The sequence below is a fragment of the Pomacea canaliculata genome, linkage group LG6 (genome assembly GCF_003073045.1).
Source record: "Pomacea canaliculata isolate SZHN2017 linkage group LG6, ASM307304v1, whole genome shotgun sequence".
Taxonomy (NCBI): Eukaryota; Metazoa; Mollusca; class Gastropoda; order Architaenioglossa; family Ampullariidae; genus Pomacea; species Pomacea canaliculata.
In genome coordinates, this window is record NC_037595.1 from 6958805 (window position 1) to 6973927 (window position 15123).

The 15123-nt window shown below is 43.3% G+C and overlaps 1 protein-coding gene across 5 annotated transcripts in view; it reads right to left on the bottom strand.

Annotated features, from left to right (window-relative positions):
• Positions 1 to 25: 25 nt before the first annotated feature.
• The window catches only part of LOC112566345 (adhesion G-protein coupled receptor G6-like), a 29447-nt gene continuing 14349 nt past the window's right edge, over positions 26 to 15123 (bottom strand). Inside the window, exons 15-29 of one of the 5 annotated variants that reach the window (XM_025242490.1) lie at positions 14709 to 14940; positions 14220 to 14391; positions 13460 to 13594; positions 12849 to 12998; positions 12458 to 12607; positions 11783 to 11910; positions 11275 to 11331; positions 8711 to 8834; positions 7934 to 8078; positions 7471 to 7546; positions 7037 to 7316; positions 6641 to 6749; positions 6250 to 6264; positions 4083 to 4178; positions 26 to 3085 (exon numbers count right to left, since the gene is read on the bottom strand). In XM_025242490.1, coding sequence (XP_025098275.1) covers positions 2724 to 3085; positions 4083 to 4178; positions 6250 to 6264; positions 6641 to 6749; positions 7037 to 7316; positions 7471 to 7546; positions 7934 to 8078; positions 8711 to 8834; positions 11275 to 11331; positions 11783 to 11910; positions 12458 to 12607; positions 12849 to 12998; positions 13460 to 13594; positions 14220 to 14391; positions 14709 to 14940 — 2231 coding nt within the window. In that variant the 3' untranslated portion in view covers positions 26 to 2723. Of the gene's footprint in view, positions 3086 to 4082; positions 4251 to 6249; positions 6265 to 6640; positions 6750 to 7036; positions 7317 to 7470; positions 7547 to 7933; positions 8079 to 8710; positions 8835 to 11274; positions 11332 to 11782; positions 11911 to 12457; positions 12608 to 12848; positions 12999 to 13459; positions 13595 to 14219; positions 14392 to 14708; positions 14941 to 15123 lie in introns of all 5 variants that reach the window. The other 4 variants (XM_025242488.1, XM_025242489.1, XM_025242492.1 and 1 more) reach the window with 4 other exon arrangements.

Genomic DNA, 15123 nt, shown 5'->3' on the forward strand with positions numbered 1-15123 from the left:
TTTGAGAGAGAGAACTCAACCATAAACATGACTCTGCACTATATTTATGCACTATGTCACATTAATATTATTCATTAAATCAGGTACTGTCTCTGAACATGTTAACTGTACCTGATTAAATGTGACAGAGTAATGCAGTGACCCAAACATGTGCATGAACTGTTGTTACCTTACCAAGTTGTTTCGTTACACGACACTTCGTGCGTCCTCATTCCAGGACTATTATAGCCGACACATCTACCTTAAAAAGAACTTTAATGAATGAACATAAGAAAAAGGTAGAAAAAATTGTATTTGTTTCATGTTGCTCTTAGTGGTTCACCTGTTGTTTCATTTTCAGTCCTTGCTAAACATAAAAATCTGAGCCATCCACAGATCCTGTTTATGCATCCCACACATGACAGATATCACTGTTTATCAGTCTATATACATGTGTGTGGGTGCGTGAGAGCGAGTGGGTATTTTTAAGATGTGTCATGAATTTATGATTGAAGGACAAGCAGTTGTTCACTGTTAAGCTCCTAATCAAACTACTGATATAAAAACACTCATGCACAAATAAAAGATAGCATTATGCATACACATACACACCTATCACCATAATGTTACATTTACTCACTTTCAAAGTATATTTAAAATGAAAATACATCTGCCAATTGTTGTAGATGAAAGAACTAAGACAGCAGAATCCACTATCATCAAGGTAGCAGTTATGATGATTGTGGTGGTAGTTTTGTTGGCACATTAGGAAGTGGAAATAGTTATCACTGGTAGAATCAGCAGACTACAATTGTGCTCTGGTAAGCATATAGATGCCATAGCATACAATTAAAATGAATGGAATCAGCATTAGGGTTGTGAGTTGCAACTAGTTATTAGCTATGTTAAATCATAACTTCCTCGCACCACATACATCACTAGCCTCAAAGTATCCATAGGCCTCCCAAAGCAATATTTGGTCTGGCATCAGCTGGTTAAAAAACAGCAGCTTGCTTTGTTGCTATTGCCGATGTTTATGCCTGAGTCAGCAGCTAGTCCGCATCTGTATGTAGGTGCCATAGTGCTAGAGGCACAATCCAAATGCTCTACACAGACTTGGTGACAGTTCACACAATTTTCTTTTCCCTGCCAGACTGCATAGTAGCAGGAGGAAAAACAGCAGTGGTTTTAGTTGTTGCAACAACTCTACCATGCATCAGAGTACAATGTTGCACCATTATGACAATGGGAGCATATGATTCAAAGACATTAGTTAAAGAGTATCCGTGATGTAAAGATCAGAATACAGTGAAAGATGTCATATTATGCCTTGCAGTAACGATCTAAATAGTCGGTCCCTATAGTTTTTATTTAACAAAAAAATAAAGATCAGTCGTCCCTTGACCGGCACCTGTCGCTAGGTGAGGGGGTGGGAGCACATTGATAGACGAGGCAGCTGACAGGGCCTGCCACTTGGGCGATAGTCAGCAGGTCCTGTACAGGACGACCAGTCCAGTCTTTGACGTACGTAAGCTATTTATTCCTCTATATGGCCACCGCGGTGTCGACTATACCCTCGACAAGGTGTCGTGCCGGGTCACATAGCCGAAGAGCAGCTTACGTTGCTTGATTGTTGCTAGTAGAGGATCCCGGTGTCCTACGAGTGTGGCCACCTTGTTTCGTACAAAGTGGCTGGTTCTATGTTCTTCGAATGAGATGCGGTGCAGCCTCCTCTGGATTCTCCTTTCCGTCTCGGCGAGCAGGGTCCACGTGTCACATCCGTAGAGCAGGATCGGCACTACCAGGGATTTGTACAGCTTGTACTTGGTAATGAACCTTATCTTATGGCTATTCAAGATCACATCCAGTCTAGCCATCGCCGCTGTTGCTATCCTGATGACACCTGGCGTGGAGCTGCCACCCTTGGAGAGGGCGGGTCCCAAGAACTCGAAGCTGCTGACCTCTTGGAGCTGTGCCCTGTTATTGCAGATCTCTGCTTTGCCGCTGCCAATGTTCAGAACTTTATTTCTTTCAAGGTAGAGGCTTAAAAATCTCGCCCAGTGAGAAACAATTGAATACTGTAAGGACACACATGAGACTTTGATCTAAAATTTGGATTGCGAACATGAGAGTAAAATAATATAAATGTAATAATGTCAAAGGTATATTAAACATTGCCACTGCATTCAAGTTTAACTCATGGTCTCTGATCAATCGAGATCTACAGAGAAGTGTAATGTCTGACAGGGGCAGACAACTGTTTGGTCTGTGTGGCCGAGTAGTCGCCCCTGTCAAAGATGTCTCCCATTGCTCTCATCTTCCTTCGCATTAAAAAAACGCAGTACTGTGCGTGCTTCCCATTTACACGTTGTCGATCCGGTTGTGTATTTGAAAACCTTAGCACAGAGGGTAACAAATCGTTTTGAAAGAAGTTTGTTCAACGCACAGTGTAATATTCAAACGAGTAAGAGCACATCGTTTTCAAAGGCTGCAGTCTTTACAGTGTTTCTTGAATGGTCGTGCAGAATTGAACATCATGACTTTTTTTCTTCAAAAAGAAAAGAAGAAACCCCAACTTTTCGCTTGCGTCCAACAGATGTGTGGATCATACTTAAGTACGACACTGGCATCTGTATTGTGAGACTGTCAATGCTGCAATACAGAAACTTGTTTTCACGTTTGGCTAGATACGCTGCGAACAGGATTGCACGTCGTGTAAACTATTTTTTTTTTGTGAGTGTGATTCACAATCTTGAACATTCCCTTTCGGGCGTCTGGTCCGGGTGAGAGACGATACTTCCAGTACACGTTGCAGTCCTGTCACTAGTATCCTTTTCCTTGTCCGTCAGCGTGTTCCCACATATGTGAGTGCTGTTGCTTCCGCCAGGGCTTCTGTGGATCGGTGACACAGCAGTGAGTTCACGTTTTTCCTCTGTACCAGATAGAGAGTGCGCTCCTTTCGTTGGCGGCACCGACGCTGCATTAGAGGCTTCCTCCAGTTTTCTTCGGGAGACATTTCTGTCCTTTTCATGTGATGCCTCGTCCGAATTCTCCTCAAGCAAAGAGCTTGTGCTCTCATTTTTTGCCCGTGATGTAATCTTCGCGTCTGCAAAACAAACCAGAGCTTCACAAGCAAGAGTGGCATTTTAGATGATGCCTAACATGTGATAACGATGTACCTATACAACTATGAAGTATCCATGATCCTCTGAAATATCTTACCCACTACATTAGTACACAGTGTTTCATAATACTCATATGAAATATGTCATCCTTAAACCTACACAATGACCATAATCTAATGAAAGTGTCTTGCCCACACTACTTTGAAAAGTCTCATCTATGTTACTATAAAATCCCTTTCATAATCTGTCTAATCAATCATCAGATACTATTAAATGTCTAATCGACAATCCTCAGAAATGTCTCGCACATAATCCTATAAGAAACACCAACTTCCCATAAAACTATGTTTAGTAGTAAAATCGTTTAGCAGCCAGTCTTTCTGTGTTTGTTTGTCCTTCCTCCTAACTATTCTGAATTTTTTTCCCGAGTCGCGCCGTCAGGCGCAGGGGGCAGAAGCTCGCTGGTTCAAGGCTCAGTTGGGTATTTGGCTGAAAACTCGTCACTGTCGCCATCTGGCACACCATGGTTGACCCCGAGAAAGCAAACGGCGACGAAAGGAAAGTGTTGGACCTCACCATGCGCCAAATTTTATACCCGGTGAGCCACCCACAGTTCACTCTCCTTACGGCCACGAGGCTATGGCAGCTGTCACTTTTTGACCTTCTGGTCCTTCTTACACTTCTGAGATCAGTTGCATGGTAGAAAAAAACAACCACCACGGTAATGTACACGAGTATATTATGTGTTAAAATATATTTGAAAATAAATAAATCCAGTAAGTTGATCGACTAGTATATAAAACGTCTCTAAAATTGCTTCTAAAAACAGTTTTAAGATTGAGACAAGTGCAGTTGGGCCCATACCTCACTTGTCCACGCTTTGCTCTTTCCTACATTACAACTAAGATAACATGTAATATTTGTATGCAATGCTAGTATGTACAGAAGAAGAGTGCCAGTACAAAACGATCAAAGGACCTCTGTCGCTGTCTTTGGCGGAGGACGTAGAGTTGACGTAGGTGGTGGCGACGGCATCCCTGCTATAGCTCCTACTGCTTGTCCCCGTCTGTGCTGCTGCAACATCAGCGCCAAGCACAACATTATCAGCAAGCTCGCGGGTAAGTAACTTAACTGCAGTGTAGCCAGCTGAAACACATATTCATTTCCATCACCAGAAGGCGCGTCCAACAGGAAGGTGTTGACGTCAACATACAATGAACACAATAAACGGCGACATTTTATCGACGTTCGTGTTATAAACATCATTAAAGGAAGGTGACAAAGCCACGGATCCAAAATAAATTGAGCTACATACTTACACAGCAAAAGAGTCTTGTTTTTAAGCACCTACACCGTTCGTAGACAAAGTAACGATGATACACCATTTTTGGTCTAACACTCCAAAAGCCAGGGGGCTGTTTGGGTAAGGGAGACAACAGACACATGACTAGGACGAGATGCAAAGGGGATTGCTCTCCCTTGCATCAGTGGAACCCAAGAGGCTAACCACTTTGCTCGGACTGGGAGATCATTGTCGGTTTGCCGTTATGGTTTGATTGCTATAAGCATGTCTAATTGATTCATTGTTTTTTTATGGGATGGAAAATTGGCCTAGTCACAAAACTTTTCAGGTCAAGCCACTAAACACAGGCAATCTACGCAGATACGCCCCGAGACACCCACACGAACCACACACACAAATGGTTAAAATGAGCGATAGACCCCCTTCCTCCCTCAAAAAACTGACGACAGACGAGTTTGTAATTATCTCGAGGACTAGTGATGCAGCTCAATGCCAGGCTATTTCATTCCCTCTGGGCTACAGCAGATACAAGTTAACTTTCTGAATGATATTAAAGTCTGTTGACAAAGCAAATGTCACATGGCACGAATCTAAGCAAATACAAATGAAAAAATAATAACAAAGAGCCAAAAATAGTCAAAACAAGGTAGATTGTTCAGATTTTGTGGTTCATGCACACAGATCTTCCGCGCTGGCTGCATGAGCATGCGTTACTTCCTTTTCACACATAGCAACGTTCACAAATATCAAAGGCGGAAAGAGTCCTCTGGGCTTTCTGGGTGGAAAAAGAGATACAAATGTTCATGCAAGACTGCATAATTTTCATCACAAAAAAAAAAAAAAAAAAAAAAAAAGAGAAAAAGAAGAAGAAGAATTAAAGTATAGTTATCATAAGCATCCAAATGATAAAGTAAGAAAATGTATTTTCAGCGCGTCAGAAAAGCGTCAGGACATTGACACAGAAGTCAAAGTGTTTTGTCACAACAATGTACCAACAATAACACAATGCTAACAATGTTAGCATGTTACTATGACTAGTGTTAGACGTAGCATACAGGCATCGTGTGTCACCAGCACGTTAATAGTCATAAATTACAGATTTGTGCCCTCGTTAGTATAATTTCGTCAATAAGTCAGCTAACAACCTCTCAAGTCGATATTTAAAAAAAAAGGCTTTAAGTTGATCTCCACTTGGTTTATATTCTACGCGTCTCTAGCAATTGGAGATGGAGAGAAAAAGAAGAGGAGAAGGGAGGAAATAGGTGTTTTACGCCGGGCCAGCAGCTAAGACAATATCATGGCAAGGCAGCCAGCCCTGTAAACAGATGCCACATGCAGAGAAAGAACAGCATGCCGGAGACGAGAACTGAACGCAGGACAGCCAACCTTCTCTGTATTGTTGACAGGTGCTAACCGTTGCGCCACCGGACGATGATGATGAAGATTCAAAAGCAGACAATAAAGAAGAGATTTCATTCCGAAGTAGAACTTATCAAGGGTCAGTAGTTTAGTTTAGTCCTTGTTACTCCTTGGGGAGCACAGGGGTGCAAAAGGTCAGTAAGTGCAAAGTTATTTTGCACAACTGAAGGACAAGGTCAAATATAAAATAAACATTTGAGGAACAGCAGTGAATAGCTTGAGAAAAAATCAGCAAGTCATTGACACAATGCTTATACTAGCTGTAAGAGAATAAATTTACAGTCTTCCATCATTTCATTCATACACACGCACGTGCAGATCCTAAATATGCAATAACAGCCAATGCCTTAAAAAAAAGGCCCAGAGAGAGGAAAAGATGAAAGTAGTAGACGCTGATGATAAAAAATATACATCGCACGTTACCTTTCGTTTTTTCACCTGCAGAACAAAATGTTAAAGGTAAACTACACATCTCAGTTGGCAGCCAGTAATCAAGACGAGTTGACTGGTTGGGTGGATGTGTGATAAATAGTGCGATAGTGGCTGTTAGGAAAGGGATTTCATTCAACTATGTGTGTGAGAGAGAAATAACAAATCTTTATTTACGAGGGTAACCAGAATAAAGCATAAGTTCTGCTTTTTTTTTTACATCTATCCCTCAGACCAAGTAGTAGAGAGAGAGAAAATCGGTACATACGCTAAAGAAACAAAAAGAAAAGCAAAGGCATAGCAAAAGACAACGCATTGGATGGAAAATGTGAAAATACTTCTCTAAAAGAAATTACTGTATTTAAGAAAACTGAGAACAACGCACCCCTGCTAGAAACGGACTCTTCCTCTTCCGGTAAGCAAGGCAGCTTCCGTTTCCACGCCTGTCTGGCGTCGCGCTTGAGGACGCAGTAGAAGACGAAAATGAACAATCCCTTGGAAAATACGAAAAGTTTTTTTTATCATCTCAGTGGTAAACAATACCTATAATATTTATAATATAGGTATTACAAATGCAATCATTCAGCAGAAAAGCATAGCCTCAAGCTGATCAGCTCCAGCCTCATCGAATATCATGTGTATACGTGTCAAGTGTCATCTCAAAGGTGACTGTGATTCACCGTGAACGCTCACCACTAGTCATCACTCTGAACAAAGCATGTCATACGTACACAAGAATAAATTATGTCAAATGTACTCATCCATAAACAGACTGCCTTACCTGCAGGGAATTGAAAATGGCGAACAGGTAGTAGAAGGGAACGCTGGCCAGGTCGATGGCAAAGATGGCGAAGATCCAGGTGAGGCCCAGCAGGATGACCACACCCACCGCACCACGCAAGCGCTGGATCGTGGAGAAGGAGTCGGACTTGGTCAGAGCTCGTTGGGCCACACCCATCAGCTGCCAGACGACGAGGGCAAAGGCCGTGAAGTTGATGGCCATGACGACACACACGGGGGCCACGAAGGCCACATGGAAGGCGATACCCTGGAGCCAGCAACTGTCACACACACAGACAGCTCGGGTGTCAACCGTAGACGAACAACGAAACGGAAAGGGCGGAGACTTGGAGAATTTGTAGCAAAGAAGTTCCAAAGAGGAGAGAGTAGAAAAAGCGGACAGAGAGATCGAACACACTGCGGTACTTCACTTACATGCCACTGTCTAGTCGGGCGTAGTTGTCGGACTTGTTCACGATCAGTGTTAGCATCACGATGACCAGAGGGATGCCTGATGGGATACGAGATTGAATCCAATCATCAATCATCATCTTACGATAAATCACCTGCTGACAGTCTTCATGATATCATTATTCTCCTTTGATCCGATCCTGTGAATTACAATTTTTCTATTCTCCTCCATCTTTCTCTCATTCTCTCTCTCCGTCTTATGAAACCATAATGTAATAAATGCGCATGCAAACATCCAGATCACACCTATCCCGTTAAAGAAACAAGTAGAGAGAAGGAAGGGCTATAAAATCGTGCTGCCGGGTTCTATAGTTAGGTGTAAAGAGGTCAATTTTCCCTCGCTGCTTATCTATAAACATTTTTTCCTACTTCAATGTACATCCGTCTGCTTCGTGTGCCCGGCAGCACGAGGTGTGGGCGTACTCACCCCATCCGACGAGGCAGCACTTGAGCAGAAAGCAGGTGAAGTAGGTCTTGAAGACGCGGACGAGGGCCAGGTACATGTAGAAGGCCTCCACGGCCATCCAGCAAATCCCAGCCAGCAACGCGAAGTGCAGAATGGCTGCCACCGCCTGCACAGGACCATCCAGGATTTCATTGCAAGATAATTAATCTCATTACAAAGATAGAGTTGGTAACAAACACTCTAACAAATTAAAAACAATCAATTGGAAAAACACCGACTCTACGCTTACGCTTCGTGTCCGAATACTCTTTCTCTTAAACAAAAAGGGAAGAGAGACAAAGGTAAAAGACAAAAAAAAAAAAAAAAAAAAATTAGGGAAGAAGCAACAATAATTTTCACCCCGTAATAGAAATAAAAAATGAAGAAAAAATAACGAAAGGAAATAAATAGAGGAAGAAAAGGAAAAAAAATAGGTAATAAAAGAAGAAAGAAAACAATAAGGAAAGGAAGGAGAAAAAGAAATGAATGAAAGGAGGAAAGCAAACAAGGAAGGTAGAAAAAAAACAGAAACGGAGAAAAAAGAAAAAGAAATTAGCAAGGGAACAAAGAAGTAAAAAAAAAAAAAAACAAACAAACAAAAAAAAAAAAAAACAAAGAAACGACTGAAGAAACAATTAGGAAAGAAAGAAAGAACTAAACAAACAAATGAAAAAAAGAAACAAACACAAAAATTAAAGAAACAATGGAACAAATATAAAAACAAAAGAACAAATAATCTTCAGGACAGCCAGCACTCACTTTACAGGCCACCTCGTTGCTGTAAGTGTAGTCCTGCATACCCGCCACAAACACCAGGTTGGACAGCAGCAGGGCTGCACACAGGTTGATCAGGATCCGGGATGGGTTGTCTCGCCTCAGCTTCCTGTACAGGCCAACTGTTGCTTTTACATCGCGCGATGTCTCGTCACGTGTGAGAGCATTTACAAACAGTCTCTACGTCACAAATATTATCATTATCAACTGACTGTATACATTACAAATTAGAAAACTGACAGCGATATTCTTATTAAATGTTTTATCTCGAGGGTTGTCAGCAAAGGTTCGTTTTAAATGATAACCACACCGGACTTTTAAAAACTCCAGATTATTTCTAACTTTCTCTCTCTCTCTCACACACACACACATCCTTAGGAATCGTTCTTTTGTTATCCACTGAAGAAGAGACTGTAACTATTTAGAGACTAGCTGTAACTACTGTATTCTGACATGTCTGAAAAAGAAATAAAATGACTACGAAGGTGTGAGTAGCTGTTACTGAAGATGTCACTCAACTCAATCCGAGTAAGTAAAATATAACTCGCTTACTGTCATCGAAACACAAACAAAAGAAAAACGTCACACGCCAGCAGAGGCCACGTCACAGGAGTACGTAACAACAGAATGGAGCACACCTGTGTGTCAGGGTATAGGTGCGGGTGTAGCTGACAGCTGTCTGTCAACACGCACACAGCTGCATGTCGGGAACTGACAGCTGTATGTCAACACGCACACAAGCACTGCTAGCACACAGCTGCATGTCATGAACTGTTAGAGTTACGTCACTCAATGTAGTAGTGTGAGTGAGACACTGCCCGTAGGTTGACGCCATAATGCAAACGAAGTTTGAATGATAATAATGGAGCCCACGACAGAACACGAAAATACACAGCTGCAAATCCAGCACACAGCTGCATACCCAGGGCATAGCTGCCTGTCAACACAGAGCTGCATATCAACACACAGCAGCGAAGCGTGTCACATAAATGCACGTCCAGCGTTCAGCTGCATATTAGCGCACAGCTTTCTAATACAGCTGTACAACATACAGCTGCATATCGACACACAGCTTTCTAATACAGCTGTACAACATACAGCTGCGTTTCATCTTCAAACACATTTCATCAATCTGACATATTTTTCAATCACGATCAAGTCATTTCTATACAGAAACATCCTGCAAGTGACTCAGGGATGCTCTGGCCGCTATTTGCTAAAGAAACATAGCTAGCTACGTAGTAATATACAAGTTAACGATTAACTTTTGTTGTTATTACAACTACAAACATGGTGCTTTACCTTATTGTATGATCACCCACTCATCGTAAATAGTTACCTCTTTATATTTTGTCTACCTGTAACACACTGATGACAGACACAGAGTTCAACAGACAGCAGCGAGGCAAGCCTATGTGACGAACATTTCAAAGCCAAGAACACCCAGACCATAACGTCCATAACTCTCGTAATCAGAGAAAAGAAAACTTTTTTAAAGACAAGAAATCCTATTTCAGATAAAATAACTTTATTGGAGACACTGCCGCCCGCCAGTCCAGCTCCAAGAGAGACACGAAGAGCAGAAGCACATGCTTTTAGGTTGCCGCGCCTCCTAGCCACACGTCACCATCCCCAGGTTAGTCCCATGCTTCATGTACGTCACCTGTCTCATGTCATACGTCACCTGTCTCATGTCATACGTCACCTGTCTCAGTATGACACTAGTCCCATCGTACGTCACTGCTCTCTAGATCTTACCAACGCTTTATGTTCTGATGTTAATCTCATGTTAGCCGTAAGTCCAACGTCTTTTCTTGTTACAACATTTACATGCAGTGGTCGAACAACAACAACAACAACAACAACAACAACAACAACAACAACAACAACAACAACAACAACAACAACAACACGACAGGAGAGTGACACTACATCGCTAAGACCTGTTCCCAACACAGACATTTCTCTGAGACAGAAGTGATTCTTGTAAACCAGAAGCTCTGGACGACAGGTGCGAGAACCTCTCTGCGACTGTGTCTGTGTTGTGTAGGGCTGTGTGACGTAACACCTGGTGTTGACAACAGTATGATGTACATACAAACACTTGCAACATTTTCTGAAATATTTCGCAAGTCTATCTGTCGTGGTAGTGAACCCTGACTACGGTGTGAGACTGACTGTAAGGCTTTGACAAGACATGTCTCAACTAGAAGGTTAAGAAAAGAAATAACACATGCATTCAAAGCGTACACACAAGCTGGAAAGAAAGAAAGAAATGAATGAATAAAAAGTCAAGAACAGACTAAGCTGTACCCACACTACCACAAAACTGTAAAATAAACCACACACTGAAATATCCACCGACGGGTGAGTTTGTAGCAGGATTAGAGGAGGACTATTAAAGTGAAAGCGATTAGTGAACTTTGGCAACTCTTCACAAAGGTCAACAGACGACTGGACACTACGTCAGCATTACATCAAAGGCTCCTGTAACCCGGCACCAGCAGCGTTACTGCCATGGCATGCATCTTGCAATGCCTAAACGTTACCCGCTGTAGTCGCCCTCTGACCCCGACTCACTGCTGCCGCCTCGTGACGCCAAGGGACTAAGGGTCAAATATCATCACATCATCACAGGCGCCCAAATGACGTCATAGTAACATCAATGCATAAACACAAAACACACCCGCTTCTCAGACTAACACCCTCGTTCATCGTCTTCTCTCTCACTCATCGTCACGGACCAATCCTAACTCCTCACTCACCCACTCAACTAATCTTTCAAAATTTTGGGAGAAAAGACCCACCAACCGAAATCCTTCCATCACTCACCTACTTTTGCTGTCCTCCCTTCAAAACTAACATTTTATGTTATAAACATGAAACATTGGTATTCCACTGTAAATGAAACAAAAGACCAGTTATAACAATAATTAATAAAAATTACCTAATTTTACTAAATATTCTTAAAACTCAGGTATGACTATACAGCCAAGGAAACATCAAGGGACGCGAGAGTCAATACAAGGGAGGTAACTAGGCGGAAGTTGTTCTCACCGGAACAGAAGGTAGGTCAGCAAGGTGAGAGTGAGTGCCAGCAGAGAAATCCCACAGCCAGCGTAGGAAATGACAGACAAGGCCTTCTTATCGGCTGCACTCAGATGACTTCCGGTGCTGTAAACATCCTGTAGTCACAGACAACCACACCAAGAGTTATTCCTCTCCTCCCGCGCCTTCATTTTCAGTGCGCATGCGTAGATGACAATGATGTAAACAACATTAACAACAACCCTAATAATAATCTGACGGACACAGCTGAGGTCTCTAGTGGATACCTTAGGTACGAAGATCACTAAATAAATATATAATAATAATAATTTTAATAATGACACACGTTGAAGGCATCATACATGCAAGCAAACATAATGTTGAGCACACAGATATTACACATGTTATCCCGAGACCTGAAGGTTGTCTGTTCGAGTCCTCACTTTTTTCAAGACCAGCTTTTCCCATCTCTTGTTCTTCGCTGCCTTACCTCCCAGAACCCTCCACTAACCAGACTCCCGCTGCACAGCTGGTTCAACTGGAGGAACAGGCAGGCTGCGCCACATGGGTATTGAACCAGACAGTGTGTTTGCCATCGGGTTGGGACAATGGTCTCGAGTCACGAGGCTACCCACTGTGAGGACAATGACCTGAGTTTGTGTTGACTGCAGTGGCGGGACTCACCATCAGCAGCGCGAAGTTGGTCATGTGGTCGCAGGCGCAGGTGGTGTAGTTGTCGGAGCTGAGATCCGTGAGGACTTTGCAGCCCCTCGATGACCACTCCCCGCTCTTGTCGTCTGCTTGCCAGAACACGCAGTTCCGGTTACCCGACCACTGCAACACCAGATGAACATCTCTTAGTGACAAGAAGACAGATAAACCAGTCTGGCAGATTGATAGAAGAAAAAAAATCAACAAAAAAAACAGGAAGACCGAAGAACAAAGAAATGGACGCAATGAGGAAGTTACGAAGCCTACGGCGAGTAGGACTCGAGAGAAAACAGACAGACAGACAGGCAGGCAGACAAAAAGATAAACGAGACGAACAGCTAGAGAGATTAGAGAAACTACTTACATTGTTGATGTGAGTGAAGGTGAGGTGTAACGGCTCAGTCAAGTCCGTTATGGAGGTGTTGACAACGCTCGCGGCCATGACAATACTGTTGATGTGAGCGTTGGATGTCCAGCTCGACATGTTGTCATGCTTCCCGCTCTTTTCCACTGCCTGGTTTCCACAGCAACGCACGCATGCGCACACGAATAAACCCCCCAAACACACATGCACACACAGACACACACACACCCGCATAAATGTTTAACCCTCCCAGCAAAAGTCAATCAGAATAATGAAAAAGGTAATGAAATAATATGAAAAGTCTGAACAACAGGAATAAAACATGTGAACAATTATGAACCAGGCATTTGATCTGATGAATAAATTATCTGAAGAAATGAACAACTATTAATAAACTCAGGAGAGAGCGGGGGACTGGTGTTTTACGCCGAGCCAGCAACTAAAATTATATCAGCCCTGTAAACAGTTGCCACGTGCAGAGAAAGAACAGCGTGCCCGAGACGAGAACTGAACCCAGGACACCCGACCTTAACTGCATTGGTGACAGGCGCTAACCGTTGCCCCACTGCACCGCCGTCGGTGGGGACAGCCTTGTTGCCTTGGTGACTGACCTGGAACAGGACTGGAGAGCTGAAGAGTGACAGTGCTATGCGGCTAGTGCTGTTCACGGAACTCAGCAGACTAGGCGGGAGGTAGACCTTGTTAGTCGACTGAGGTGTAGACACGGTGCTGTCTGTCAGAAACACCTGAGGTAACAGAAAAACACGTGATAGAAATACAACAAGATGCAGACATACAAACATCCAGACATAAGAAAGAGAACAGAGATACAAACAGGTATATACCGTTGGAAGCAGGATAGATATATAGACAACATAGACATACAGATAGATACCCAGACATTAGACAGAAGACAAATAACATAGTCATAGACAAGCAGGTAGACATACCCTAAACATTAGAAAGAGTAAAGATACACAGACAACACCAACAGATATCCAGACACCAACAATAAAGATAGACAGACACCCAGATATTAGAAAGATGACATACAGACAGACAACACAGACACAAACGACAATGGAAAGACGATAGGTATTCCGACAGACAACACTGACAGTGGACAGAGAATAGATATACAGAGGGACATCATAGACAGGCACACACCCAGTCAAACAACTGAGGTCCCCTAGCTGGCAGACAGACAACTGAAATCTTGGCGAACACGAATGATGAAGACCATCTCCTCCATTGGCCGATGTTCACATCCATCTATCCATCCATCCATACCAACTCTCTCACTCTCACACCCAGACAACACCCTTCACGTGAGAGAGAGAGAAATTCTCTCAATGCCACAGAATGTCAGACCTTGTCGTCTTGAAACTGATTGTCGGAATCTCTCTCTGCCACCAGAGCGAGGCCAGGGAACATTGCAGGCTCAGCGAGCGTTGCCAGGACGATCAGGTTAGGGGTCGTGACCTTTAGTGACCCGTCCGTCAGGGGCGCGCTGGCACCGATCTCCTCCACGGCCTTCAGGATCCTGTCGAGGAAAAGCGAAAACAAAACTCGCAGATAACTCTCCTCATCAACAATTATCACCCATGACAACGATCTCCATGGTAATGAACTTTATGGTGGCGACACAGCAAAAGATGATCGTGAGGATGATAGTGATGAGGATGAATGAAAAAAAATATAACGATCACGGAAAACAAACTCAATCTAACCAGACAAACTTTTAAACTCAGGGGAATGTATCCCTAGGGGAACGTATCCTAGCCCATCCCCCTATTTTTTTATAAGCAGCTCAGCCCCGTCACGTGACACAAAGCAGGGGACGGCACAGGGTTGTCTAACCTTTCGGGAATTTTGGATTCCTCCTGGGCAAGCTGCAGCTGCGACTCATCCACCGTGAGGAGAGTGCTGAGGACGTTGACCACAGCCTGAACGCTGGTGTTGACCGTCAGGGCGCTGCCCTCCGCCAGGCTGTTCTCCAGTGTGTTCACCACCAGCACCAGCTCCTGTGACGTCATGTTCCCCTGACCTCTCGTGACCTCATCCAGCTGCTCCAGCAGGCCATGGACCGTGTCTGTACCCGACACAGGGAGTGGATGGTGATCAAGGTGGAGATGAACAGTTGGGTGGAGAGACACAGCAAGCACATTGGGAAAATAGTTCTGTACATCAGAGCTAAGTGTTCTTAAAGTGTTCACTAAAGTGTTTAGTTTCCTAACCTGTGTCCACTAGTGTTTACTGCTTGACCAGTAGTCAC